At 35.1% G+C, this 23,346-nt stretch overlaps 5 protein-coding genes across 7 annotated transcripts; 3 read left to right on the top strand and 2 right to left on the bottom strand.

Annotated features, from left to right (window-relative positions):
* Positions 1 to 404: 404 nt before the first annotated feature.
* On the bottom strand, positions 405 to 2,086 carry LOC18606129 (large ribosomal subunit protein eL43). Of its 2 annotated transcripts, XM_007039576.3 has the most exons (5): positions 1,970 to 2,086; positions 1,344 to 1,383; positions 979 to 1,067; positions 768 to 850; positions 405 to 675 (listed from the first exon to the last, which is right to left on the bottom strand). In XM_007039576.3, the coding sequence occupies exons 1-5, from the start codon at positions 1,970 to 1,972 to the stop codon at positions 612 to 614; spliced, it is 279 nt and encodes a 92-aa protein (XP_007039638.1). In that variant the 5' UTR covers positions 1,973 to 2,086; the 3' UTR covers positions 405 to 611. The 2 variants fall into 2 exon arrangements, with proteins under 2 accessions (XP_007039638.1, XP_017972743.1); XM_018117254.2 differs by lacking the exon at positions 1,970 to 2,086 and having other exon boundaries at positions 1,344 to 1,389.
* A 531-nt stretch (positions 2,087 to 2,617) lies between these two features.
* On the top strand, positions 2,618 to 6,500 carry NPSN11 (Putative plant snare 11). Its single transcript, XM_018117253.2, has 10 exons — positions 2,618 to 3,121; positions 3,371 to 3,463; positions 3,732 to 3,825; positions 3,945 to 3,982; positions 4,367 to 4,458; positions 5,030 to 5,109; positions 5,376 to 5,432; positions 5,583 to 5,675; positions 5,769 to 5,843; positions 6,032 to 6,500. The coding sequence occupies exons 1-10, from the start codon at positions 3,045 to 3,047 to the stop codon at positions 6,119 to 6,121; spliced, it is 789 nt and encodes a 262-aa protein (XP_017972742.2). The 5' UTR covers positions 2,618 to 3,044; the 3' UTR covers positions 6,122 to 6,500.
* Positions 6,501 to 11,522: 5,022 nt separating this feature from the next.
* LOC18606127 (Protein kinase superfamily protein) lies at positions 11,523 to 16,104 on the top strand. The gene is made up of 5 exons (XM_007039573.3): positions 11,523 to 12,669; positions 13,956 to 14,213; positions 14,681 to 14,803; positions 15,252 to 15,680; positions 15,772 to 16,104. The coding sequence occupies exons 1-5, from the start codon at positions 12,322 to 12,324 to the stop codon at positions 15,775 to 15,777; spliced, it is 1,164 nt and encodes a 387-aa protein (XP_007039635.2). The 5' UTR covers positions 11,523 to 12,321; the 3' UTR covers positions 15,778 to 16,104.
* A 622-nt stretch (positions 16,105 to 16,726) lies between these two features.
* On the top strand, positions 16,727 to 19,374 carry LOC18606126 (Putative membrane lipoprotein). 2 transcript variants are annotated; one of them, XM_007039572.3, is made up of 3 exons: positions 16,727 to 16,831; positions 16,940 to 17,057; positions 19,024 to 19,374. In XM_007039572.3, the coding sequence occupies exons 1-2, from the start codon at positions 16,764 to 16,766 to the stop codon at positions 17,052 to 17,054; spliced, it is 183 nt and encodes a 60-aa protein (XP_007039634.2). In that variant the 5' UTR covers positions 16,727 to 16,763; the 3' UTR covers positions 17,055 to 17,057; positions 19,024 to 19,374. The 2 variants fall into 2 exon arrangements, with proteins under 2 accessions (XP_007039634.2, XP_017972744.1); XM_018117255.2 differs by lacking the exon at positions 19,024 to 19,374 and adding an exon at positions 17,842 to 18,746.
* Positions 19,375 to 19,869: 495 nt separating this feature from the next.
* Positions 19,870 to 23,105, bottom strand: CT-BMY (chloroplast beta-amylase). Its single transcript, XM_018117250.2, has 4 exons — positions 22,534 to 23,105; positions 22,200 to 22,410; positions 21,113 to 21,223; positions 19,870 to 20,953 (listed from the first exon to the last, which is right to left on the bottom strand). Exons 1-4 carry the CDS (start codon positions 23,073 to 23,075, stop codon positions 20,168 to 20,170), a joined length of 1,650 nt encoding a protein of 549 aa, XP_017972739.2. The 5' UTR covers positions 23,076 to 23,105; the 3' UTR covers positions 19,870 to 20,167.
* Positions 23,106 to 23,346: the final 241 nt, after the last annotated feature.

The raw sequence follows: 23,346 nt of genomic DNA, 5'->3' as shown, positions 1-23,346 counted from the left end.
TAATGAGAATAACTAAGAGAAGATGTTAACACCATCTCTTGGGCTCCATTGCACGCAATTTCAGTTTTTTCTCTTGTTGGATGCGAATGGGCTCAGGTAATCTGATATTGCATGAGAGCAGATGTGTGTAAACAGAAATGTCCCAAAATGTAAAAATACTCTTCCATTCGATGAAAATATGAAATGACAATATACCAAACATTTTTGGAATGATGATCAATAATCATATATTTTTACGGATGACACGACTCTTGGAACTTTGAAAACAGTAGGAAGATTCTATACGAGAGATTCACTAAAAGGAAAGTTTCGAAAGCCATAAATATGAAATAAAAAACATACACCATAGCAGCATAACACCTAGAATGGGCAAGAACAAGAGTCAAGAAGACCACACAACTTAATTTGACGAAAATTAACATGATAATGATGAAACAAACAACTCCATATTCGAACTTAAATGAAGTCTTGATGACCTACATCCAACACCAGGCTCTGATATAAAATCGAAAATTAATAATAGGTCATCATTGTCAAAAAAGATCTGATTAAGTTTGTAGCTAAAACATGCAAAACATCCTATGAAAGTAGAATATTATGCCAATGGTGGCTCAGCTCTCAGTTTGCTCCCTCAGCCTCCTAATAGTACTCCTCACTGTCACAGCGCTAGCAGTGCTGTTCAATAACAAACGCAGCAACTAGTTAGTTACACGGAATTCCAAAGAAAAAGAAATTAAAGTGCTAATAGGGAGTGTATGGATCTTTACTTCAAAGTATAAGCACCGCCTGCTTTGACTTTGCCACAATCCTTGCAGCCCCAGATTCCCACAGCCTTTCTCTTCACTGCATACTGTAGCAGCAAAGTTTATTGGAACAAATGCGTGCAACTAAGATAGATAAGAGCACAAACAAAAACATAAAAACAACAATGAAACCTCAGGAGCTAAAGGATCAAACAGATAATCAGAAGCATCCTACCTTTCCACAGAACTCGCAGAAGTACTTGCTGTGTTGACTGACCTCCATCTTCTTAATTTGCTTCCTCAAACTGGCACCATAACGGGTACCTTCATTAAGAGGCAAATCAAGGAATCAGAAACTTCTGACTTTAAAAAGCCAAAATTCTATTTTAATTTAGTTACATTGATTAAAAACTTCAGAAACTTAAAGAAAAAGTTACATCAATTAAAAACTTGGATCAATATGGACACAAATTAGAAAGGTCATTTCCAAGATGCTTTTTTGGTTACTGATCATTTATGCACTATGGATACAATCTACTTAGAAACTCTCTCTATGCGAAAATAACAAGGTAAGGATTTATTAAATTAAGTGGCACCTACCATATTTTCCAACAATTCCAGCCTTCTTCGTTCTCTTTGTCTGCATCATCAGCAAAAGAATGGAGTTAATGAATTGCAACAAGAAACAACATAAAAAAACTAACACATAGTCACAATGCCCAGTGACCCAACTCCCCATTCAATTCTCCAGAAAAACACATTAAGAGACAATAACTAATTTCTTTTCAACCACACTAGCCTTTAGATGCAAAATAATAATAATAATAATAATAATAAAGATCAGAATAAACAACTGAAATTGAGATTAAGCAATAGTTATGGCTAATCCACAAACTTTATTACCCAAAATTTTTGTGATAAGATTGTTTGACTTCCTATGTCATTTCCTTTTGCTTCTTCGTTGCATAAGAAATGAAATTTCGAAGTAAAATCATGATACCACAGCTGAACCCTTCAACGACCAACAACATAACAAAAACATAATCTTCTATTTAGTTATAAAAAAGGGTTTATATAAAATTTTCTTCCTGTTTAGCTAACCAACTACTTTAACAGAAACAATTTTTGCAAGAAGAAAAAATAATTTTCCCAGGAAACAAACACATCTATAAAAATACGCAAATGTCAAAAGAAAAGTGCGTTCCCAGAAAGAATGAAGAGAGTACCATTGCAGTAACGGTCGGAGGATCTCTGTATGGTCTCGGAAGAGGGAGAGCGGCCCTTTGAGAGAAAGAAACAAAGACGAATTAGGGTTTTCTTGTTCGGTTTTTATAGAAACTTGAAAATCAACGGGTCAAGACAATCGGGTCTAGATCCAATCCAATCTAGACCCAATAAAAATCATGGCAGGGGCCCAATCTTTAGACAAGAATATCGGGCAATTTTGATGGTTAGCCCATTTATCATTATTACTCCATCAGACGGAAAGGATTATCTGATCATCCGCTAACAACCGTTTTTCTGAATACACCGGAAGAGAACCCATGAGTGGTGGGCCCCCGCTTCTGAGTCCCTAATTTCCGGATTTAAACGGCCTAAATTAGCGGATATTTTTTAAACCTTCACCCTCCGAGCCAAAAGCCCTCCCAAAACCGAAGCCACATCACATCGCCAACCAACAGAAAAAAAAAAATTCTAAAAAGGAAATAAAAATAAAAACCAAAATTGTCTGTAAATCACGAGAAGACATTGACTTGTCTGATAAGCTCTTTCCAGATCGGGAGGCACCATTATCAAACGTTAAAAGAACCTCCCCTTTCTGTCTTCGCCAATCCATTCCAGAAATAAAAAAGGGCTCCACATTGTACGGAATTGGATTTCAAATGGCGTAATTTCTTTCTTTCCTTTTCATTTGATCCGCATTTGAAATCCGTTTTGAGATCTCACGCATTTCTTTGGGAAAGTTCGAGAGTTGTTTTGCTTTTTGGATCGGGAATTCAAGATTCGCCTCTTGTTTTCTTTTGGAGGAAAATTTAAGAGTCATTGGCTCCGCATTGTTCCTATTTGGATTTCTATTTGAAGATTCGATTTTCAGTTCTTGTAAATCGTACGGATCTGATCCGGTCCGGATTTTGAATCTTCTGCTATGGTGTTTTGGCGATCGTGTCTTTGAATCGTCATTCCTGTCAATAAACAGCTAAAAAAAACAAATTTCTCCTTTATTTATTCTCTGGGAATTCATTTAATGCGTGAAGACTGAACTAAAGACAGAAGATAGCTGGTTACATTGAAGGTTGAAAGATGGATCCTTTGGCTGCGGTCAGCGAAGAGCTAGCTGAGATCGACGGACAAATCGCCGACATTTTTCGAGCTTTATCGTAAGAATTTAAATTCTTATCTTTTTTTTTTTGTTGTTTATGTAATGTAGATTCCAATCAGATTGTTCTTATATGTATTACTTTCCGTTATTTCTTTGTGTTAAAAAACTGAATTTTTTTCTCATAAATGTAATTTTTGTAATAATTTATGACTCTATTCGAAGTAGCTTGAGCTTAGGATACTTTTTTCATAGTGATTACGAGATTTTTCTACATTTCTTTTAAAATGTTGCTGGGTTTTCTTTGCAGAAATGGATTCCAGAAACTGGAGAAGGTTAAGGATGTTAATAGGCAGAGTAGGCAATTGGAAGAGCTTACTGACAAGATGCGGGAGTGTAAAAGGTATTTCCAGATTGATCCTTCCTTGAAAGTTATCCTTTTGTTTTCCTTACTTTGAATGAATGGGAATTAGAATGCTTTGGTCATTCATTTTAAAATGAAAAAAATCTGAAGTAGAGCACCCGTATGTTCTTATGTTGATCTCTTCACTAAGAATTGACGTTCTAAGACATTGTGCTTGGTACTCTGCTATGCTGTTGCTGGTAAGTTGTTATTGAAAATTGTTTTTCCATTGGACTGAATCAAAATAGTATCTACTTATCCTTTTCAGGCTCATCAAAGAGTTTGATAGAGAAGTGAAGGAAATGGAGAGTAGAATTGATCCAAACACCAACAGAATGCTGAATGAAAAGAAGCAGTCAATGGTGCCTTATAACTTTTAAGTTTTATTTGATTTTTTATGTTCTTTTAGTCAGATGCTCTATCTTGTTGTTTGAGTATCTTCTGTTCAAACTTGTCTCAATCTTATGTGATTCTCATGCAGATCAAGGAGTTGAATTCATATGTTGCACTTAAAAAGCAGTAAGTTTATCTCCATTAGAAGTTATCCATTTTGCTTCTTGTGGCATGAAGAGATTGCTGCATGCATGTTCATGCTCTTACTAGTTATGAATAATTTCTAATCCATATGTATTTTCAAGGTTACATGCCCCTGCCTCCATCCCCCTCCCAATTCTCTCTTCTTTTCCTTTTAACCTTCTCTTTTGATCATCCTTGTGATCTGGTGCCTGTAAACTAAAGTTATCATATATTGAAAATTGGTAATTTGTTAAGGAAATTACTATAAATATCATGCAATAATAATTTATCTTGGTATCAATAAGCACTAGTTATATGTTAAAGTTCTGTTTCATTATATTGATGTATAATTTGGCTTGGTTTGACATTGTTGTTGTTTTGTTACAGACATCAAAGCAATCTTGAGAACAACAAACGAGTTGATCTCTTTGATGGGCCTAACGAAGGTTTTGGAGAAGAAAATGTCTTGCTAGCTTCATGTAAGTACATCAGCTTTTCTGATTTTATCTGACTTGTTTATGTGGAAGTTCAAGTTGAATTTTTGTGTATAAATAGTGACATAGGTAGACATCACTCTTCCCTAATCAGTGTTCTCTTCTGACATTGACAATATACACATATGCACAAACTCACTTGCACAAAATATTGTCTCTTTTAATTTTCTTTTTACTCTTAAGTGTGGCCATAACAATTTTGAATTTCTCATGTATTTTAGAGTGATTATCTAGTGGTAGTTAGTTGTAAGATGTGAAACTAGTTTGTGCTGTTCCATTGCTAGAATATATGTTGTTAAACACACTCAGTCTGAGAAGGATTAGAGGCTTGACAAAGAAACCCCTGATCACTTGATTTGACATTATCTTGCACCTTAGAAATAAAGTGAACCTGTTTGTTATTGTACTTTTAAGTCAATCAACTCTGCATATTGGTTCTGACTCCTTCACATTAATTGTTGGATGATGTTGGAATGTTGCTTGGAAATAAGGTGTAGGTGTCATATTTTGCTTCAATTTTAAACTGTTTCTGAAACAGAGCCTGTATGTTCTGCAGCTATGACAAATCAACAGCTAATGGATAGGGGAAACCAGATGATGGATGAAACTGATCAAGCCATTGACAGGGCCAAGAAGGTTGGTTAATGGTTATGCTGCATCAGATTTTGTAACATATCCTGCATCTTCCTCTATTGAGAAATAATTGGTTGTATTGAGAGCTTCAGTTCTTCAACTTTTTCTTTTTTATTAAATCTTAAAACAAACAAAAGGCAATGGGATGTACTACCTCTTAGCTCAATCCCTTCTGCCCCACCCCCCCCCCGGTGTTAATAACTCTCCCTAATTTCTAGGGCTGTTTGTAAAAGGAAGACTAACTTTTGCCTGTCCCTTGTTTATAATAGGTTGTTCAAGACACAGTTGATGTTGGAACAGAGACTGCTGCAGCTCTCAAGGCTCAGGTACATAAATTAAAAGCATTAAGAATTATCAATATCATTCATTTTGCTATATCTCAGGTTCAATTAACTGCTTTACTCTTTGGTTATATTAACCTTTAGAGATTCTATAGTGATATTCAAACTAAAATATGTTATTTGTGTCCTATTTAGACTGAACAAATGGGCAGGATAGTTAATGAGCTGGATTCTATCCATTTCTCAATCAAGAAAGCTTCTAAGTTGGTCAAAGAAATTGGTAGGCAGGTCAATCTCTGAAACATTCACTTGCTTTCATTCATATGCTCTGTCTAGTATTAAATTTTATTTACTAATTTTATTCTCCCTTTTGGTACATAGGTTGCTACTGATAAGTGCATAATGGCATTGTTGTTTCTTATCGTCGCTGGTGTCATAGCCATCATAATCGTGAAGGTACTCTATGTTTCAACCTCTCCGCCATTGAGCTAACATCTTACTGTGGATTGTGTGTAACTGGCTGAATAGAAGCAGTTTCTCCAAGTACCATAGTGCAATGTAGAGAGCTGCCTGTTTTAATGTGTCTTTTCTCTCTTTACATGGTGTATATACTTGTCCTCAAGTATTGGGTTTTCCTCTTTCAGCTTGTGAATCCAAACAACAAGGACATCCGGGATATTCCAGGATTAGCACCACCTGCAATGAACCGGCGGTTACTCTGGACTCCTAATTGAAGACTTTTGAATGAACGACCTGATGATGTTGTCAGGATTGTTTGCAGCCACATTTGATTTGAAGAATCATCATAGAGCTATATCCCTGGTGGCTACCATCGTTGAAGAACTGATACGGTTGTGGAGTTGATTTAATTTTATGATAGTTTTGGTGAATTGGTAAAAGAGTTTGGCAGGATTGCCCATGTGCTAGTGGCACTGTCAATGTTATGATTCATTGAATAGCATTAGCGTGACGAGATCTGTATGACTACATCATTCTTCCCTGACCAAAGAATTTGTCCCTATATATAGACGAGAGGGAAGGTAATGAATTTGAGAGTGTATTGGTTCATTTCATACCCTGTATAATATAATACTTGCATAATTCTTTGCTTCATTTACTCCATAATTTGTTCTGAATATTCGAAGTACTGTTTTATTTCAACAATTGAGTTTGAGTCTTGACGATCTTCTGAGCTTAGACATATCAAAACCATGTCCTAATTCAGGCCTCTGCTTTTTCTTCTGAGCTTTGTAAATATTCAAGTCATGGAAATTGTTTTCATGGCTAATATTTGCAACGCTAGGGAGTATGTCGACTCATAATAGTTTCATTAAAAGTTGAAGCAATTTGGTTTCGGTCATGAACGGATTCACAGGTGATGGAAGTCCTCACCATTTATTGAAAAATTACATTTATTACAACTGAATAAAAGAGTAAATTACATAACACTCTTTGGGTTTGATCATAATTCACTTGGCTTAACACGTAGGCAGCCGTCATACTCTCTCTCTCTCTCTCTCTCCTTCGATTGTTGGTCGCCGCAATAACTCTCTTGCTACTAAGAGGTTGTGCGGTTGAGATTCCTGCTGCTATGTCTTTTTTTTAGTGGAACATGGCATTCATTCTTTAAACAAACTGAGATGAACAATTGGATAAAATGATACGCCTTTAATGGGTTTTATTTCTAGGATTGAAATTGATAATCTGATAATCGAATTTAGCTTGGTTTGATTTTGGGTATGGGCTTCAAAGAAGAGAACCAAAGAGTTTGTCCAAGGAAATTAACGACAGAGAGGAGGGGAAAGAGATTGGCGGAAAAGCTATCAGTGGCCAACGAAAATTGAGAGGTGAGAAACATGGTGGTAGCCTGGTAATTGAATTACTATTTTTATTACTGTTTAACTAGAAATAAGTCATTAAGATTTCTTAATCCATTAATAATATTTTTTAATGCATTTACGGTCACCCCACTTGCAGTCTCATTAAGAAGGTTTATCCTCCCCACGTGAATGAATCCATGGTCAAATATGCTTTACGGAAACCGAGCTTTGAACATTGTATGATTGCCCCCACCACTCTCTTTTTCCTCAAATGCATTTTAATAAAGCCACCAAACTAGTTTTACGGCGCTTGTTTTCTAGCAAATTTCAGTTGCAAGATGAATTGAGTTTCACTTTGTCTGAAAGAAATCTTGCTTGTGAAAAGTTAAAACTTAAAAATGGGAGCTAGCTAGCTGGCATGAATTTTTACCCATTAGGATGCCAAATAAATTTACGTTAACTAATAAAATTAAAATATGAGTATTAATAAGGGGTTTAATTATGAGTTTTTTTTATATAAATACATATATTTAACAATAATTAGTCATCTACGTTAAAAGTAAACGATGAAATTATTTAAGTTTGAATTTACTCGTTTAATATAATTATATATTAGAAAAGACTATTAAAATTCAAGTCCTGCAATCAAGACAATAAAGCTTGATTTATTTCTAAATGGGTTTGAAAATTCAACTCTTAAGTTTCTTAGGATTGGCCATATATGCAATATTTTTCTTTTTTGTTGCTTTTCGAATTTCCATTTTGCCAATGAGATGAATAAGTAAAACTTTATATTTTTCTTACCATACGTTTCAGATGGAAAACAACATTTGCCCCTTTGACCAAGGAACTACCCTTAATAGCTGGATCATAAATGTCTCCTCCATGGAACATAGCCATCATTCATAGTGTTCGGAATGTGTCACATCAATTCTAAAAATTCTAGCAACAGAAACACAAAGGTATTTATTATTATTGTTATTATTATTATTTGATATGTTTATCATTATTATTATCAAATAACACACAGTCGGTAAATATTCTAACTCAATCGAATTTTTTCGCTAATCAAAGTTAAAAATGTATGTAAACGCATAATTTAAAGCATAAATCATAATCTTTTACTGTAAAGAGTTTATTGGAGAGAGAAAATATATGTAGCACTAGGTGTCAAGCAAATATTATTATAATACTTGATTTTTCGGATCGGTTGACTTTGATTTTAGTTTCAAATTGGTTTGGTTTTTCCAACAAAGGTGGGGAGAAAAATAGTTTCAATTCTTGAGTTTTCAAAAGGTGGTTAACTTAACTTTTGGGGTTAGATAGCATAATCGTGGCTATTTGACAAAAGTGTTAGGCACGGTGCATGCAAATTACTCTACAGTTAATGGCAAGGAAATTTCAAGAGAGAAAATGTATTAGAAAATAATAATAATAATAATGTGAAATTAAAATAAAAAATTAAAGTGGAAGTAGAGATAATGGGAACTGGTCGTTTGTGTTTCAATTTTTGTTGTTTTTGGTAGTATTAACTTCCTAATTTGGGTTTAGACATTTAATGTTATATGGGATTTATGTTACAGATCATTACTTTCTCTTTAAATTGTTAACTTGATACGATGTGCAATATTTCTACTTCGAGTTTACTCTAATATTATTTATCATGAGTTTATATTTTTAATTAAAAACCATACTTATTAGATAGAAGAAATCTCTCATTTATAAGTCCAAAATCTACTTGTCACAATGTTATTATCATTTTTTCAAAGAGTTAATTTAATAAGATGTGTAACACTTATGTTTATAAATACTTCAAGATCTTTCTACTTGCCCAATGGAGGATTAGAGCACCCCAATCTATGAGTTCCTCTAAAAAATTAGACATGACACTTATACTAACCTTGGTGGGACGTATAATTCCTAATTTTACATGTGAATCATTCATGTTTTACAAAAATCCGTTTGGCCGGTGGTAGAGATTGTGTGTTTCTTTGAATGTTTTTTTCCTTCCTTATTGCATGTTCTTTTGTTCTCTTAATAATAAAGTACTAGAAATGTGTCGATAAATTATATAATATTTGAAGTTCATTATGTTCATACATTGTCACACTATGGTTAGTTAAGAAAGCATGACTCTAAAATTAAAAACAGAATTTGAATTTTGGTTCCATTCGAATTTGGACATGCCACTAATTGCAATGATAACAATATAATAACTAAGATAATTAAATATAAAGTGAAATGTGAGACATCGTATTTACATATGAAAATAAAATAAAAGAAGAGAAAAACCCACCAAACATTCATGTTTTGGCTTTGTTAATGCCACCAGTGACTAGATCATAATGCAAACAAATATCAAAACGATCAAGACTTTTCATTCTTGGCATTTGACCTATTTCATTGCTATCATGTGCGTGTGTGTTAAGGTTTTAAAGTTTGAAAGAATTGGTTGCTGGGCGAGGGAGACAGCGCGACTGCCCATGTCAAGGGGAAACGAACGCGTCAAAGTTAAAAGCACCATTTAGTTTGCTTTTTTCCGCGCATGTGTCTCTCTTACGTGTAATACTTTACAATAGTTTTCATTTAATGGAAATTTCCTAGTCGGACTAAAACTTAATATTATCCAATTGTAATAAAATTATTAGGAGATCCATCATTTATAAACTGTAAAGTCCATATAATTAATTAGTTATAATATAATAATCGAAAATGATATGGTTTTTAAATTAATTTTAATATATATTCGAAAAAGATTGAAGTCTATTAAGTCATTTTTCCAAAAAAAAAAAAAACACCAAACGACTCTAAATTTCTTCAATGAGACAAAGACCAACAATTTGTAGACTGTAATTGATCATCAAATACAGATTAAAATTTAAAAGCAAATAGTAAAAGGTAAAATTAAAAGATAAATAATAAAAGCTTCTATTTCCATTATATTTTTCCTTTTTCTTAATTACACTAGTGTCCTAATTATTTGACTAAATAGTTTTGTTCCCTTATTTTACAACGGACTACCCAATTGAGGCTCCGAACCCAAAATTCTTGATAGCACTGACACCTGTGACCTGACCCATGGCCATGATTAAAATATTATAAATCACCCACACAACTTGCGGAGGCAGTCAAGGTCAAAGAGTTGAAGAAATTAAAGGTTTGTCTACAAAGAAATTGTGAGCATGGGCAGCATGTGGACTAAAGAAATTAAGTGGTCTTAAGATGTCAAGTCATAGGACCTCATCCTTGAGGAGTCCAGATTAATTAATTTGTTTTTGTTGCTTAAAATTTGAGAATGCTGCTGTTTCGACATTGGACAAATTTCTCTTGTACATTTACCTCTCCCAGTGCTTCATTCTTTAATGAATACTTTAATCTTTAGTTGGATTCCCCTTGGAATAGTTTATTAATCCGATAGTGAAATATGTGAATGACATATTTAATAAGTAAGAAATAATTAATCTTTCACTTAATAAAGAATAAAAGTATTCGTTAATTTTAAAATATTTAAATTTGAAATCGATTAACATTTAATTATTTATACTCTACTTAATTCAAATTTAAAAATTAATATTTAATAGTTGAACTTGATTATTAATACTCACAAAAAATTCAAATTTGAAACAAAAAAAAAATAAATTTATAATTATTTTTATGGTATATTATTAATAAAATTAAATGAATAAATTTAAATTAAATCATTAAAAATAAATTAATGTTTTAAACTATATTTTAAATAATTAATAAATTGGAGTTAGTGTTATATTAATTAAAAATAATCTATAAATATATATAAAACAAAAATTTAATATTAAAAATTATTCTTCATAATTGAGTTTAAATAATAAATACCTTAAAATCATTATTTGAACGTGTATAACTAGTAATTTTATACTAACCGATTATAAACTATCGTTATCTTATTTAATCTTGTCAAACATTAAGATTTACCTAATTATAAAAAAAAAAATTAAATGCTACACTAGGTCGCAATTTATAAAAAGGAAATTGTAATATTACATGAACGAACTTAATAAAGAAGGTGACGTCAGCGTGTTGAATCTAAAGTTGACGCCACGTTGCTGAAAAGACTGCATAATCTGATCCTCGACCCCTAGGCCGAACCGCAGAAGTGAAATGGGAACTTCGATGAAGGGTCTGTTGTTTTGGCTGTTCCTGTTCTGTTCAAATGACAACAAACGTAAACCATTTGCCTTTTTGTACCTGTGTGCGTAGGACTTTTGCAGACTTGCAGTGCTTCTTTTAATAGAAAAAAAGAAAACAAACGACAATTAGAAGAGGTCAACAGTCATAGCCTACGAAGCACGGGGTCCATGGGAAAGTTAGAAACCAGAGATAACGCGGTATGACGTTAATATTTTTGGTTACTTACTACTACGATTCATTGTTCATTTGCAAAAATGTCAATGTGAACGGAGAAACATAGCCCAGGGAAAAGAAGATTTGATGGAACTTCTGCATCTTTCTTGCTTGGTCTTTCTATGTTGCCTGCGGGCTACAGTCATGTTCAGTCTCTTCTCTATCCTGTCCTTTTCATTGCCTTGATTTCATCGTTTTATACACGCTATTTTTTTTTTCTCCTTTTAAGTTCTATCCTTCCTGTAAAGGAGGTGCCAGGTGTATGTTTGTAATCGTGATTGTGCAATATTTTCCAAACATTGATCTGTGTTTCCTTTACTGTTTCTTATTTGGGTTTTCGCTTCTTCTACCCTTGTTGGAAAAATTCAATCTCTTTAGCTTCACGCCTGTTTCCTCTTGGCTACTTAGCTAGGCTCGTTTTTTGTTCACATTATCTGTAGAATTGTCGTCTTGTTTTATTTCTTTTTCCCTGTTTGCTTCATGTCTTATATATTTTGGCTTTTCTTCTTCATTTTTCCTCTGCTTGGCTCCTAGACTTTTCTGGGTCCATTTTCTTTCTCTTTTTCCCTATCAGGGTTCAATTTTCCTTGGTCTTGTTCAAAACCCAGTTTTCTTCTTATCTTTTTTATCTATCTTTTGAGGATTAAGTTAAACGTGGGGAAGAGGTCGCAGTTTGATACAACAATTTTAAGGATAACTGGAAGAGTTTTGTTTTTTTGTAATTAAGCTTAGAAATGAAGTGTTTTTCGATCTTCAAGGACAAATCAAAGAGCAAGAAAAGAAAATCAAGCTCTACCCCTGAACTGAGGAACCAAAGTAAATCGGATAATTCAGCACTGACTCGGACATCAAGATCTTTGCCATCTCCAAGGAGCATACCAGAGTTGTACAAAGAAAATGAGCATAATTTGAGGGTCTTCTCTTTTCAAGAGTTGAGGGATGCGACAAATGGCTTCAATAGGATGTTAAAGATTGGAGAGGGTGGTTTTGGGAGTGTTTATAAAGGAACAATTAAGCCTCTCGATGGTCGAGGTGAACCTATAGTTGTTGCTATAAAGAAGCTCAACGCGCACAGTTTACAGGTACTTCCTGCAAACTTTTTCTTTCCTTAAATTTGCTTTTTAACACATAATCTACTAGTGTTCTTGCAGTATCTTTTCAATATAACATCCTGCACTTTTTCTGGTCTTTCTATTCACGATAGCTGAAAAGGATTTTCATTTTAATTTTGCAACAAAATGTGATGAAATGGTACACTCCGCACCCTTAGATTTAGTGAATATTGATGAATTGCTGTAAGGGTGATTCCTAGAATGATTGGATAGTGATGGTGCCAGAATTGAGATTTGGGTTAATTTTCTTAGTAGTCATACAAAATTTAGGAATCTATGTGGTGGATATGGTGTTGGCTAATTGAGAATTCAATGTCGTAGATCAGATTCACTGTTTAGAATCTTGTAAGGATCCAAAAGATTTTGATATAAGATAACAGTCTGCTATTCTTGCTTTGGATCATGAGGTTCCTGTGTCTGTCTCGTCGCTCTCCATATCACTTACATTTCTAATGTAGTATGATGGATTCTTTCCTTTTAGCTTATCACTTTAAGGAGAAATGGTCCTGGATGATTGAAGAGTTGGGCCCAAGTATGGCTACACTAGTAACTCTTACTTGAATAGTGTCTGCTAAAACATAGAAAGGGTGTGCTATAAGTTTCAGGTTTATGATGCATAGTATTACAGAAATTTTCCATCTATCTTTAGTAGAAAGCTGATGAGAAATTAGATAAGAAGCAAAACCCTAGGGGTTTACACGCATTACTTCCAAAATTGAAATCAAAATGTTGTTGTTAATAGAAAATTGGATGAACAGACCCTTCTAAAATTTCGTCATTGTAGTGATATAGCAGTCTCCAAAATGGAAGCAGAGACATCTTTCTTTTTTCCCTTCTAAACTATCTACTTTATATCTCTGCTACTTGTAACTCGTTCATCCGCAAAGCAGAAGCAGTTGCATTTTCTTAAATTTCATATGATCATTTGTGCTGAAAGGAAGAATTGTAGTACATTCTCATCTGCAGTAATGTCCTTGATTTAGCTGGATTGTGTTCACACTGCTTTCAAAGTAGCTTGCTACATGATTTTTTGCCTTTAAAGTAGATGCATGTCTTTGAAGCTTCAAGTTGGCTGATTATCCTCAATTCTCATATTATTGTTGTCACCTTTTTTTTTTTTTTTTTGAAAGATGAATATTATTGTTGTCACTTACTAGTACAAATTATAGTTTCTTCTTTTTGCTTGCTAAAATCTTTGCACTTTATTTGAAGAACTAGTTTCTGTTTCTTATTATATTTTTGCTAAACTCATGTAGGGTCATAAGGAATGGCTTGCGGAGGTTCAGTTTCTTGGTGTCGTTAATCATCCCAACCTAGTAAAACTTATTGGATATTGTTCTGTAGATGGCGAAAGAGGGATCCAGAGACTGCTGGTGTATGAATTCATGCCTAACCGGAGCTTAGAACATCATCTTTTTAGCACAACATCCACTTTACCTTGGAAAACAAGATTAGAGATTATGCTTGGTGCAGCAGAAGGACTCGCTTACCTACACGAAGGATTGGAAGTCAAGGTACAATCTTCTTGTGTTCAGATGACTTGAGCAAAACCACCATAAATTATCACATTAAGACTTGCTTGCTAGGATAGAGAAAAAAGTAAGAAGTTGGAAAGAGGTGGGTGGAAAAGGGGGGAGAAAAGGTAGGAAGAAGGAAAGGGTGGCCATAAAAGGGAAGACTGAAGAGAAAATAGTTTCTTCCACTGAAACTATAGGCCAATTAGCCATTTTCTCTATAGGCCCCAAAAGCCAAAATTTCCGAATTGGAAAGTTTAGGGGAGAGAGAATTCAAGTTACTTTCAGGATTTAATGCTGGGATTGCCTTCTACTTCAGTACCTGTTACAAGTAATGCAGTTAATTACCTATCGGATAAAATAAAGCAAAAAACTTCATTCAGTGCATTCTTATAATGGATTGACATTGGTTATTTCTTCATTTACTTGAAGACCATACTCTTATCTGCCTTGTGTTCTTTGAACAGGTGATATATCGAGATTTCAAATCCTCAAATGTGCTATTGGATGAAAATTTTAAGCCAAAGCTCTCAGACTTTGGGCTTGCAAGGGAAGGGCCAACTGGCGATCGTACTCATGTATCCACAGCGGTAAGTAGATGTTGGTTATTTAAGTACTGTACTTCATGACTTCTGACTAAATTTGATGTTTGTTCACTGCATTCTTGTTGGTTGGCTCAACCTTCCACTATCTGCTGACCCTCAACATCTTAAGTGTGCAGTACAAGCACTAGTTTAGCTCTTTTAGCTGCTTAGCACATTAGGCACTCAATATCTTTAGGATACCAAATGGATCTACTTCCACAAATTTTTCCCTCTCGGGAAAGGAGGCACAGTTTTCTAGATTTACATGATAGGCTTCTTTGTGTTAGGAAAAGATTTGGATGAATGAGTCTGATTCCAGCTTTGTATGTTTACTCTTGTATTCATGAGTCAGAGTTGCATTGTGAATATTTATGAGAAGCATGACTCATTCCCGAACATGAACTTTGTTAAATTAAGGTGGTTGACAGTATCATTTCTTTTCATCTTGTTAAAGGTGGTTGGAACCTATGGATATGCTGCCCCAGAATATGTTGAAACAGGCCATCTCACAATCCAAAGTGACATATGGACTTTTGGGGTGGTACTTTATGAGGTCCTCACAGGGAGGCGAACAGTGGAAAGAAACCGCCCAACATTGGAGCAGAAGCTTCTAGACTGGGTGAAACAATTTCCTCCTGATAGTAAACGATTCAGCATGATAATAGACCCTCGACTTAGAAACAATTATTCTCCCAGTGCAGCTCGAAAAGTTGGCAAGTTGGCTGATAGCTGCCTAAACAAAAATGCCAAGGAAAGACCAACAATGAGCCAGGTGGTAGAGAGCTTGAAGCAAGCAATACAAGACTCAGACGAGGGAAGCTCTTCGGTCAGCAAGTCACCTCTTACATCTTCATCTAGAAACGGTGGGCGAAGATCAGAAAAGGTTGGTACAGGACATTCGTGATCTTTAGAAGAGCCAACCCTGGAACCTTTTATCAGTGACTCTTAGCTGTTTTTTGCTTTTCCTTTGACAGGTTTGAACTATGAATGCCTGGATTGTAAATGATAATGGGATACTCCTATTTTCGTTGGTGTGTGGAGCTAAGTTATATCCAAAGGTGAGAGGTGATGGATCCCCTGAGGAATTGTGATGTAGTGTTCCATTCAACTCAACTCTGCAAGACCTTGGTCTATGCATACATTTTTTAACTACCATATTATACCATTCATGGATGGAAGAGGCAACGAGTGACTAAAAAGGCGAGATTAGTAGAAATGCTTGTAAATTACAGTAGCCATTGTAAGTTCTTTTGCATTAAATTGCTATATAAATTTCATTGTTAATGAAAAAGTTGAAGTATTTTTTATGTATGTACAATTGGGTTTAGGGTACCGGCTACACAATAATATTCAAGAATTAATATAATCATGTTTTCTATAACGGCTATTTTAAGAGTGATACTTGAAACATACCTAAATTCGGAACAAGTATTATTAATTTTGCTCAAATCGTTTCAAGTCTAAATATAAAATGTCTGAACTCTATATTATTGAATTGATGATTACGAATACTCATATAAAATCAATCAATTAACTTTTTTAATATATTTTCTGTTCTTTTGAAAGAAAAATAAATGGGGTGTTTTGAAGGTAATTGATTTGCTAATATTTTTGACTCCATACATAAGAGGTCAAGCTAATTATGGTTTTAACCCATCAATATATATATTATTATTATAGACAATAAAAAGAATGCAACGACTTCATTACGGATCCTTTCGTAATAGTTATACCACCTGGGTCGAAATAGGCTAAAAACTTTGGTAAGGGACGAAACCTAATGGGCCTACGGCCTTTTATTATTTGGGCCGAAACCTGGGCTAACGTCCAAGTTTAATCCATGAGAATTACGAACACACGTGAGCCCAGATACGGCCCATGTGTATTGTTTAAAAGTCAAAATTCTTAAACCCTTAATTAAAACCCAAAATCACTCCGTTTCAGTTATCGGAAAAAGAACAAAGAAATGGGAAAAACGTTCACTCTCATTCAAACGGTTGCCACCGCCGCTGCCTTCTCCGCCGTTTCTTACTGGTGGCAACTCCTTTTTTTTTTTAATTTTTATTTTATCCACTTTCCCAAGAATCTCTCCATCCGTCGACGTTTGATTTTTATTTTTTGTTTTTCAAAATTTTTTATTAGGTATGGATTCATGTTTGGCAGAGAGTCTGCTCGTAAAGAACTGGGCGACTTGATCGAAAGTCTTCGCCGTGATGATTCAAACTCCTCGTCTTCCTCACCATCTTCGCATTCTTGATCGGTATTTCCAGTTCTCCGACCTAGAGAATTTTCTTTCGAATATGATATGATTGATTGACAGCATAGAAAAACACCTGCATTGCTCTTTTTTTTTTTTTGGTCTCATTTGCAAAGGTGGGGTTTGATTAGAGGAAAGTTGGCTACTTCGGTGGGAAGGAGATTCCCACGTTTGGTATGCCACATTCACAGCAATGTGATTTTTCCACGGGATGTGGGAAAGTTATTGTCATTGGGGGCGGTTACTGTAGCTCTCTCACTTTCCTCATCTCTTTCTCTCAAAATTGAAACCCTCGCCGCACCGCGTTCCCCTTCTTTTCTACCGGGAATTTGGCAGGAGAAGCTCGTTGGAAACTCTAGTGTACTTTATAGCTGGAATATTCCATTTCTTATTGAAATTCAAGTAATCTGAGCCTATCTCTTTCTATGCATCTTAGTTTATAGATCCCTTGCTATCTCTGGATGTGATTTTTTGTTTTGTGGTATCTCTTCTTTTTCCCCTTTTTCTCTGTTTATGAGGGAAGTGAACACTGTTTTTGACTTTTCTGTTTTATATTTAAAATGGGTTGGATCTTTATTTAAATTGTCAAGCATTTTTTTGTTGTTTGAAATTTAGGAGAGCAAGTTGTTGGGGAAGACAAAACTTGATGCAGGATGCCTCTTTCGTTTTCCTTTTCCTATTGGTGCCTCTAGTTTTAGGGTGCTTTATGTGATAAAAATAATAAATTTTGTTTTGTTCAACTAAGGCTTTGGGGCTGAAATGAATGTTTAATCTGTCTCTTATTTAGTTCCCATCATGGAAGGATTCTCACAAGAGCAAATTGCCATGCTCACGACTGCTATAGCATTGGCTATAAGGATTCAGAATATGATGTTGATTATCACTTTTTGTGTTGCTTCTTATAATAAGAGATGCACCAAAATAGAAAGTGTAAAAGATCCAACTATAGTAATTATGAGAAACATCCCATTAAAAGAAAGGTGTCTGAATCTGATTTGACTTAAGCAGTTCATGAAGCTTTGAACAAAATTCTAGCTGAAGAAGATGAGGAAATGTTTAATGCAGAAGATCTGGGCAAAGTCAAAGTGGGTCACTTGGAGCCCAGACGGAAATAGAGAAACCTTCAATGGTGCAGCAACAAGAAATGAACTGCTTAGGGAGACATCCATTCTTCAAAGGAGGGTTAGAACTAGAAAATGTCAGGATGACCCATTCTTTAGCACAATACAGAAACTTGGTGAGATATGTGAGGATCTAAGTGTTGAGCTTGGTAGATTGATTAATAACTTTGTGTTCATGGCTGATGATGCAGTGCTGAAAGGGAAAGTGTATGATATCGTACCTAAGATTGATGGACTTGGGGAGAAAGAAGTTGTAAAGGTTGGAGCTATTTTAAGTGCTGATACTGTGAAAACCAATTACCACTTTTTACTTCCCAGTAGGTGGATGCTACTAGGTGGATCCCAGTAGATATGTTTGGGTTTTAGAGATTGAGGCATGTATTAGTACTTTTGTATTAGCTATCAACTGTTTAAAGTTAGTACTTTAGGACTGATATTTTTAGAACTTTATGTCTTTGATGTTTTAGATGCTATTATTATGAGGCCAGTTTGGTGCTGTAGTAATGTGACTTATTTGCTGTTTCCATAATTCTGAAGGACCTTCAATTTGTTCACTTCACATTTTGTCAAATTTGTTGATTGAGCCGAATGCTAATTAGGAACTTCTGATTTCATTTTTCTTTGTGCAACCACATGCACAAGGTGGCTTAATTTACATATTTTAACTCGAAATGTGTTAATCCATTCTTTTGCTTCTGTCTCATTTGAATATCTCGAACTTACTGCATCAGTTACATGGCAATTGCTGAATGTCTGATTAATGGTGTGTGGATTTTTTTTTCTTTTCAAATACTATCTTGATGAATGTCCAAATTATAAACTTTTCATCTGGATTGTGGCATATTCAGCTACATGGGAGCATCAAGTAAGCTGTGAGTGAATGATTTTCTTCCTCAAGGCTTGGAAATCGCCAAAACTTAAGGAGAGTCCGATTGATACTGAGAACATGCTCCCTTGGCCTGCATTGGCTGCGTGCTTCATGTCTTGTAGCTTTTTGTAGACAAGGTTTTTTAAAAACTCTGGGCCTATTGGGTTCACTGTATGAAAACTATCTTCTACGGGTGAAAGAATTGTTTGAAACTAACTAATTGAGGTGTATAATTTCAGACATAACACATCATAGAGCATCAATGCATGTGCACAACCATCTTAAAACAATATAAAATCATGTTGATACTTGGAGCCTTTGGCCGTTGCCACACTGGATATGTTGTTTAAAGCAGGGCGGGCTTCATGCCGTAACCAAAGTCTACAACTTTTTCTTCTATAAATAAATTGTTTTGAATTGCAAATAAATGATGCTTTTGTTAGGCATCATGATGTGATTTTGCTCTTATCGTGCTACAGGAAATGTAAAATGCATGTATTTTGCACGTTCTGTTATGGTTTCATCAATTTTAAAAATATTTAAGATTGTGTTATTTATCCAAAAAGGAGGGAAATAAAAGAAGAAAAAAGGCCATGATTTATCATGTCTATGCTTTTCATGTTCCCCTCAATGTAGCAGTTCCACAATTTATTGTTGTTATCAAATGTCAGCCAAATTATTGGTGCTTTAAATTGAAGAATTCTTTATGTAGTCTTTGAATGTAGAAATTGGCTTTGAAATATACAAATATTGGAAATGTAATCAATAAACTAGAAATAACAACATTCATATATATATATATATATATTTGTTACAAAAATAAACATTCATAACAGTTTGAGAGCCCTTTTGCATTGATTACAATGATACACTGGAAAATTAATTGGACCGATTCAATCTTCAAAGTGTGACCAAAAAAATTGGAATAAAAAGAAAATGATCTTGGCCTAAGATTGAATGAAATTAATCTCCAAATATTTTATTTTTGGTTTTACCCATCTGCTACTTTGGCATATGATATTTAAAATTATGGTGTATATGAACTATAGTCTTTTTGCTTTGTTTTTCTAGCTTATATTACACTAAAAACTATATACTGTTATCCAGGACTTTGTAGATAGTTTCTATACAGGAGCAGCCTCCTTCATTTTCTCGACATTCTTCTCTCTGATAAACCCAATGTAAAGGTTTGTCCCCCGGGAGTCGCACTCTGAAATTTTCCGACCTCCTTCTGACATGTTCTTCACAAATTCCACCAAGTGCCGCCAGTTGCCCCCTTCGAACAGCCTTTTGTTCATTCTTAGATATGTAAATGCACTCAATCCGTTGCCAGAATCTGATCTACTCGTTGCCAAAACTTGTGAATATGCACCGGCATCATACCTTTCCAGTGCATTTTCTCCAGCGAGTTCAACTCCGGCCGTCCTTGTTGCCATCTTTACTTGCCGAACCAATCCCTCCGGTGAGCAGTTTGCTTGATCAGGTTGTTCCCCGTCTCTCATTTCCATGCATGTGAAATTGAAAACAACTCCATGTTTACTCAACATTTGTGCTATTGGGAGGTAACCGTCTCGATGTCTAGTGTTGTAGTACCCTGCTGTCAGCTCTGCGGCGTGAGACCTTGTTCTGTAATGCCAGTGAATTCCGGCTATCTTACCAGACAGTATTGCACCGGTTCCGTGGAATATTCCTTTCGCTGCTGCAAGTATTCTATCTCCATGCTCCAGTAGCTTCCCAGAGTACCACTCCAGGAAGAACTGTCCATACTCTGTGTTCCATGTTCCATCCCTTCGGAAAAACCCAGTTTCTTCAGGAAATTGCTTGTAGTGGCCAGAATCATGTGGACCGCCTTTTCCCCAGTCTTTCTTCCCGATGGCTTCGGCCGCTGCTTCAAGCGAAGCTCTCATATACTGTTTCAACATTATAAGGCTTGTTTAGGAAACAAACATATGCAATTCCAGGAAACTTCCATATTATGTGCAATATTATGATTGCTTAAGACCCATAATTCCTTTCACTTTCCAAAAGATAAATAAAAAGAGAACTTCATTTTGGTTGGTTATATTTACCTTGTCGTAGCACTGAAACTCTCCAATTCCAGGAAACTTCCATGTCCCATTGCTCTCTGGATAAGCTGGGTATCTCAGCTCCCCGCAAGGTCCCATCCCCACTTGAATTTCCTGAAACAGAAATTACAAAAAAGTAAAAATTGTCGCCACTTGAATAAAGAAATGAAGGTGCAAAAAACTAGATATTGATGTTTGATATTTAAAACATGATGGTAGGCGCCGGTGGTCCATCATTTGGATGGTATTTAGACTCTAATCCTAATGGATTGGTGGTATGATGCTGACATCTTTGTTTAGTTGCCTTTCTGATTATCTTTCTTTTTTCCTCTCACCTTTTAGTATTTAATAGTAATGTTTTTAGTTCTATTTCTCCTTACATCCATTCATTTTGAGAAAAAAGATTATCCTGTTACTTGAACCTTGATACAAGGATTACTCGTAATTTACTTCTTCTGTCCTGATCCTGCAGAAGTGTGGGGGGTTAAACAATTTGGAGGAGAATTGAAGTTTCTGTTTATACTACTATTCTTCTATCCATTTGTTTACTAGTGCAAAATGATTTACCCTCTCGTTGATGTTAGACATTTTCAATTATAAGATACACTCAGATTTGAAAAAAAAAACAATTTTTTAAATAAAAAGAAAAAAGTACATAATAATTAGAATAAAATGAGCTAAAATAAAAAATAAATTAAGATGAGCTTAAAATTAATTAAATTAATAATATATAATTAATATATTATAAAGACACTCAGCGAGTGTCGCGTGTAAGTGATTAAATAATAAATTATATTTATTTTTAATGATCACATAAATATCTGTTGAAACAGACATTCAAATCTATTGGAAATAGACATAAACTCTCATCTGATTTTAAAATTTTAAAAGTTAACAATTTCTCGTTTCTTTGCTGATATTCTCTAAATTTCTTTTGTATTATTTTGTCGAGGTTTACCCCTGCACTGCTTTTGCATAATAACGAATAAAACCTTTTAATTTAAAGACAGTGTATTTGACACCATTTAATTAAATTCCCGTTCTGTGTTTTAACATCCGAAAGTTGCCTTTGAGTTTTATAGATGCTTACCACAATAACTCGACCCAAGTAATCTCTGAACCTCTCGCGGAAGCTCCTCATGTAATCTGTGTAAGCCTGAATAGGTGTTCTTCCCCTGAGAACAGGGATCGAGTCACAGCCCAAGGAAATGTATTCAGGGTTCCTCCGCCCTGACCTCTCAGTGTAGACAAGGTCCGGGTTCTTGCTGATTTCTTCTAGCACCCATGGAGGTAGCGGAATGCTACAACATTTGAGGAGAAAAACTTGGGTTTATGTTACTAAAACCATATTGCATAATGAGAATTGAAATAATGCATATTCTTTGCCAGTAGAAGAAATAAATATGAAGACGTGAAAGCAATACCTGCAAGAGTCTCCAACATTCCCTCCGCACTGATGAAAAGACATAACCACTTGGAGCTTTAGACCATGCTTTTCGACCATTTGCACAAGCTCAGCATACCCTTCCCAGTTGTACTTTAAAGGTCCATCTTTCTCCACCAAACCCCACCAAGCATCCACCATGACTCCTTCCACGCCTGCGCTCTTTAACGCCATCAAACTGGCATTCATCGCCCGTTGCTTAATCAAGTTACCTCCTAGGGTGATTGTGTCAAGTGGCAACATCACAAAAACAGGCACCCTAGAGTCATTCTCATTATGAGAAATTGTTAGACCATGTAATTTCTCCCTATTCTCACTATTCCTCCCTTCCCCGATTGAGACTTTCCCATGCAATGAGAGCTGTGCATCCTGCATCGACATGGAATTCTTTGCTCGGAGACGGCATGAAGGCTTCGTTTGAGCAAAGCAAATGGTGCCTAAGAAGTCATCAGGAGTTTTGGTTAAGCTTTTGGTTTCTTTTAGATTAAAGAAAGAAGTAGAAGAGCGTAACGTTAAGGTCATGTTTCTGTTTGCTGGTTTGGGAAATGAAGAGGGGAGGGAACGAAGGATGTGGGAAGAAGTGAAATGGTTTGCATTCATTTATAAAAAGAAGCTTTGGGATAAACGTTTTGAAGGAGACAACGTTGGTGGGCTCTGCTTTAAAAGAGAAAAAGTGCAAAAGATCCAAACTAGTCAGCTCAACTTTTCAAGGTTGTGTCATCCAAACGCGGTTATTTCTTGTCCATTCTTAACAAACACTAAGATCCAAAAGGTATTCAGCTTTAACGGTCAC

This window comes from Theobroma cacao, chromosome 3 (assembly GCF_053813885.1).
Source record: "Theobroma cacao isolate CCN51 chromosome 3, ASM5381388v1, whole genome shotgun sequence".
In the NCBI taxonomy this organism is placed as follows: Eukaryota; Viridiplantae; Streptophyta; class Magnoliopsida; order Malvales; family Malvaceae; genus Theobroma; species Theobroma cacao.
The sequence above is the reverse complement of the archived record's forward strand: the minus strand, read 5'-3'. Positions and strand labels throughout refer to the sequence as shown.

What these genes read in the sequence shown, in the direction of transcription:
- LOC18606129 (XM_018117254.2), bottom strand. Translation starts at nt 1,389, where the DNA reads ATGCAGACAAAGAGAACGAAGAAGGCTGGAATTGTTGGAAAATATG. An exon ending in TGGAATTGTTGGAAAATATG is followed by an intron (nt 1,068 to 1,343) that starts GTAGGTGCCACT and finishes CTCTTAATGAAG; the next exon opens with GTACCCGTTATGGTGCCAGT. An exon ending in GGCGGTGCTTATACTTTGAA is followed by an intron (nt 676 to 767) that starts GTAAAGATCCAT and finishes GTTATTGAACAG; the next exon opens with CACTGCTAGCGCTGTGACAG.
- NPSN11 (XM_018117253.2), top strand. Translation starts at nt 3,045, where the DNA reads ATGGATCCTTTGGCTGCGGTCAGCGAAGAGCTAGCTGAGATCGACGGA. An exon ending in ATGAAAAGAAGCAGTCAATG is followed by an intron (nt 3,826 to 3,944) that starts GTGCCTTATAAC and finishes ATTCTCATGCAG; the next exon opens with ATCAAGGAGTTGAATTCATA. An exon ending in CTGCAGCTCTCAAGGCTCAG is followed by an intron (nt 5,433 to 5,582) that starts GTACATAAATTA and finishes TGTCCTATTTAG; the next exon opens with ACTGAACAAATGGGCAGGAT.
- LOC18606127 (XM_007039573.3), top strand. Translation starts at nt 12,322, where the DNA reads ATGAAGTGTTTTTCGATCTTCAAGGACAAATCAAAGAGCAAGAAAAGA. An exon ending in ACGAAGGATTGGAAGTCAAG is followed by an intron (nt 14,214 to 14,680) that starts GTACAATCTTCT and finishes TTCTTTGAACAG; the next exon opens with GTGATATATCGAGATTTCAA. An exon ending in GTACTCATGTATCCACAGCG is followed by an intron (nt 14,804 to 15,251) that starts GTAAGTAGATGT and finishes ATCTTGTTAAAG; the next exon opens with GTGGTTGGAACCTATGGATA.
- LOC18606126 (XM_007039572.3), top strand. Translation starts at nt 16,764, where the DNA reads ATGGGAAAAACGTTCACTCTCATTCAAACGGTTGCCACCGCCGCTGCC. An exon ending in TTCTCCGCCGTTTCTTACTG is followed by an intron (nt 16,832 to 16,939) that starts GTGGCAACTCCT and finishes ATTTTTTATTAG; the next exon opens with GTATGGATTCATGTTTGGCA.
- CT-BMY (XM_018117250.2), bottom strand. Translation starts at nt 23,075, where the DNA reads ATGACCTTAACGTTACGCTCTTCTACTTCTTTCTTTAATCTAAAAGAA. An exon ending in ACTTGGGTCGAGTTATTGTG is followed by an intron (nt 21,224 to 22,199) that starts GTAAGCATCTAT and finishes TTTCTGTTTCAG; the next exon opens with GAAATTCAAGTGGGGATGGG. An exon ending in AGTTTCAGTGCTACGACAAG is followed by an intron (nt 20,954 to 21,112) that starts GTAAATATAACC and finishes ATGTTGAAACAG; the next exon opens with TATATGAGAGCTTCGCTTGA.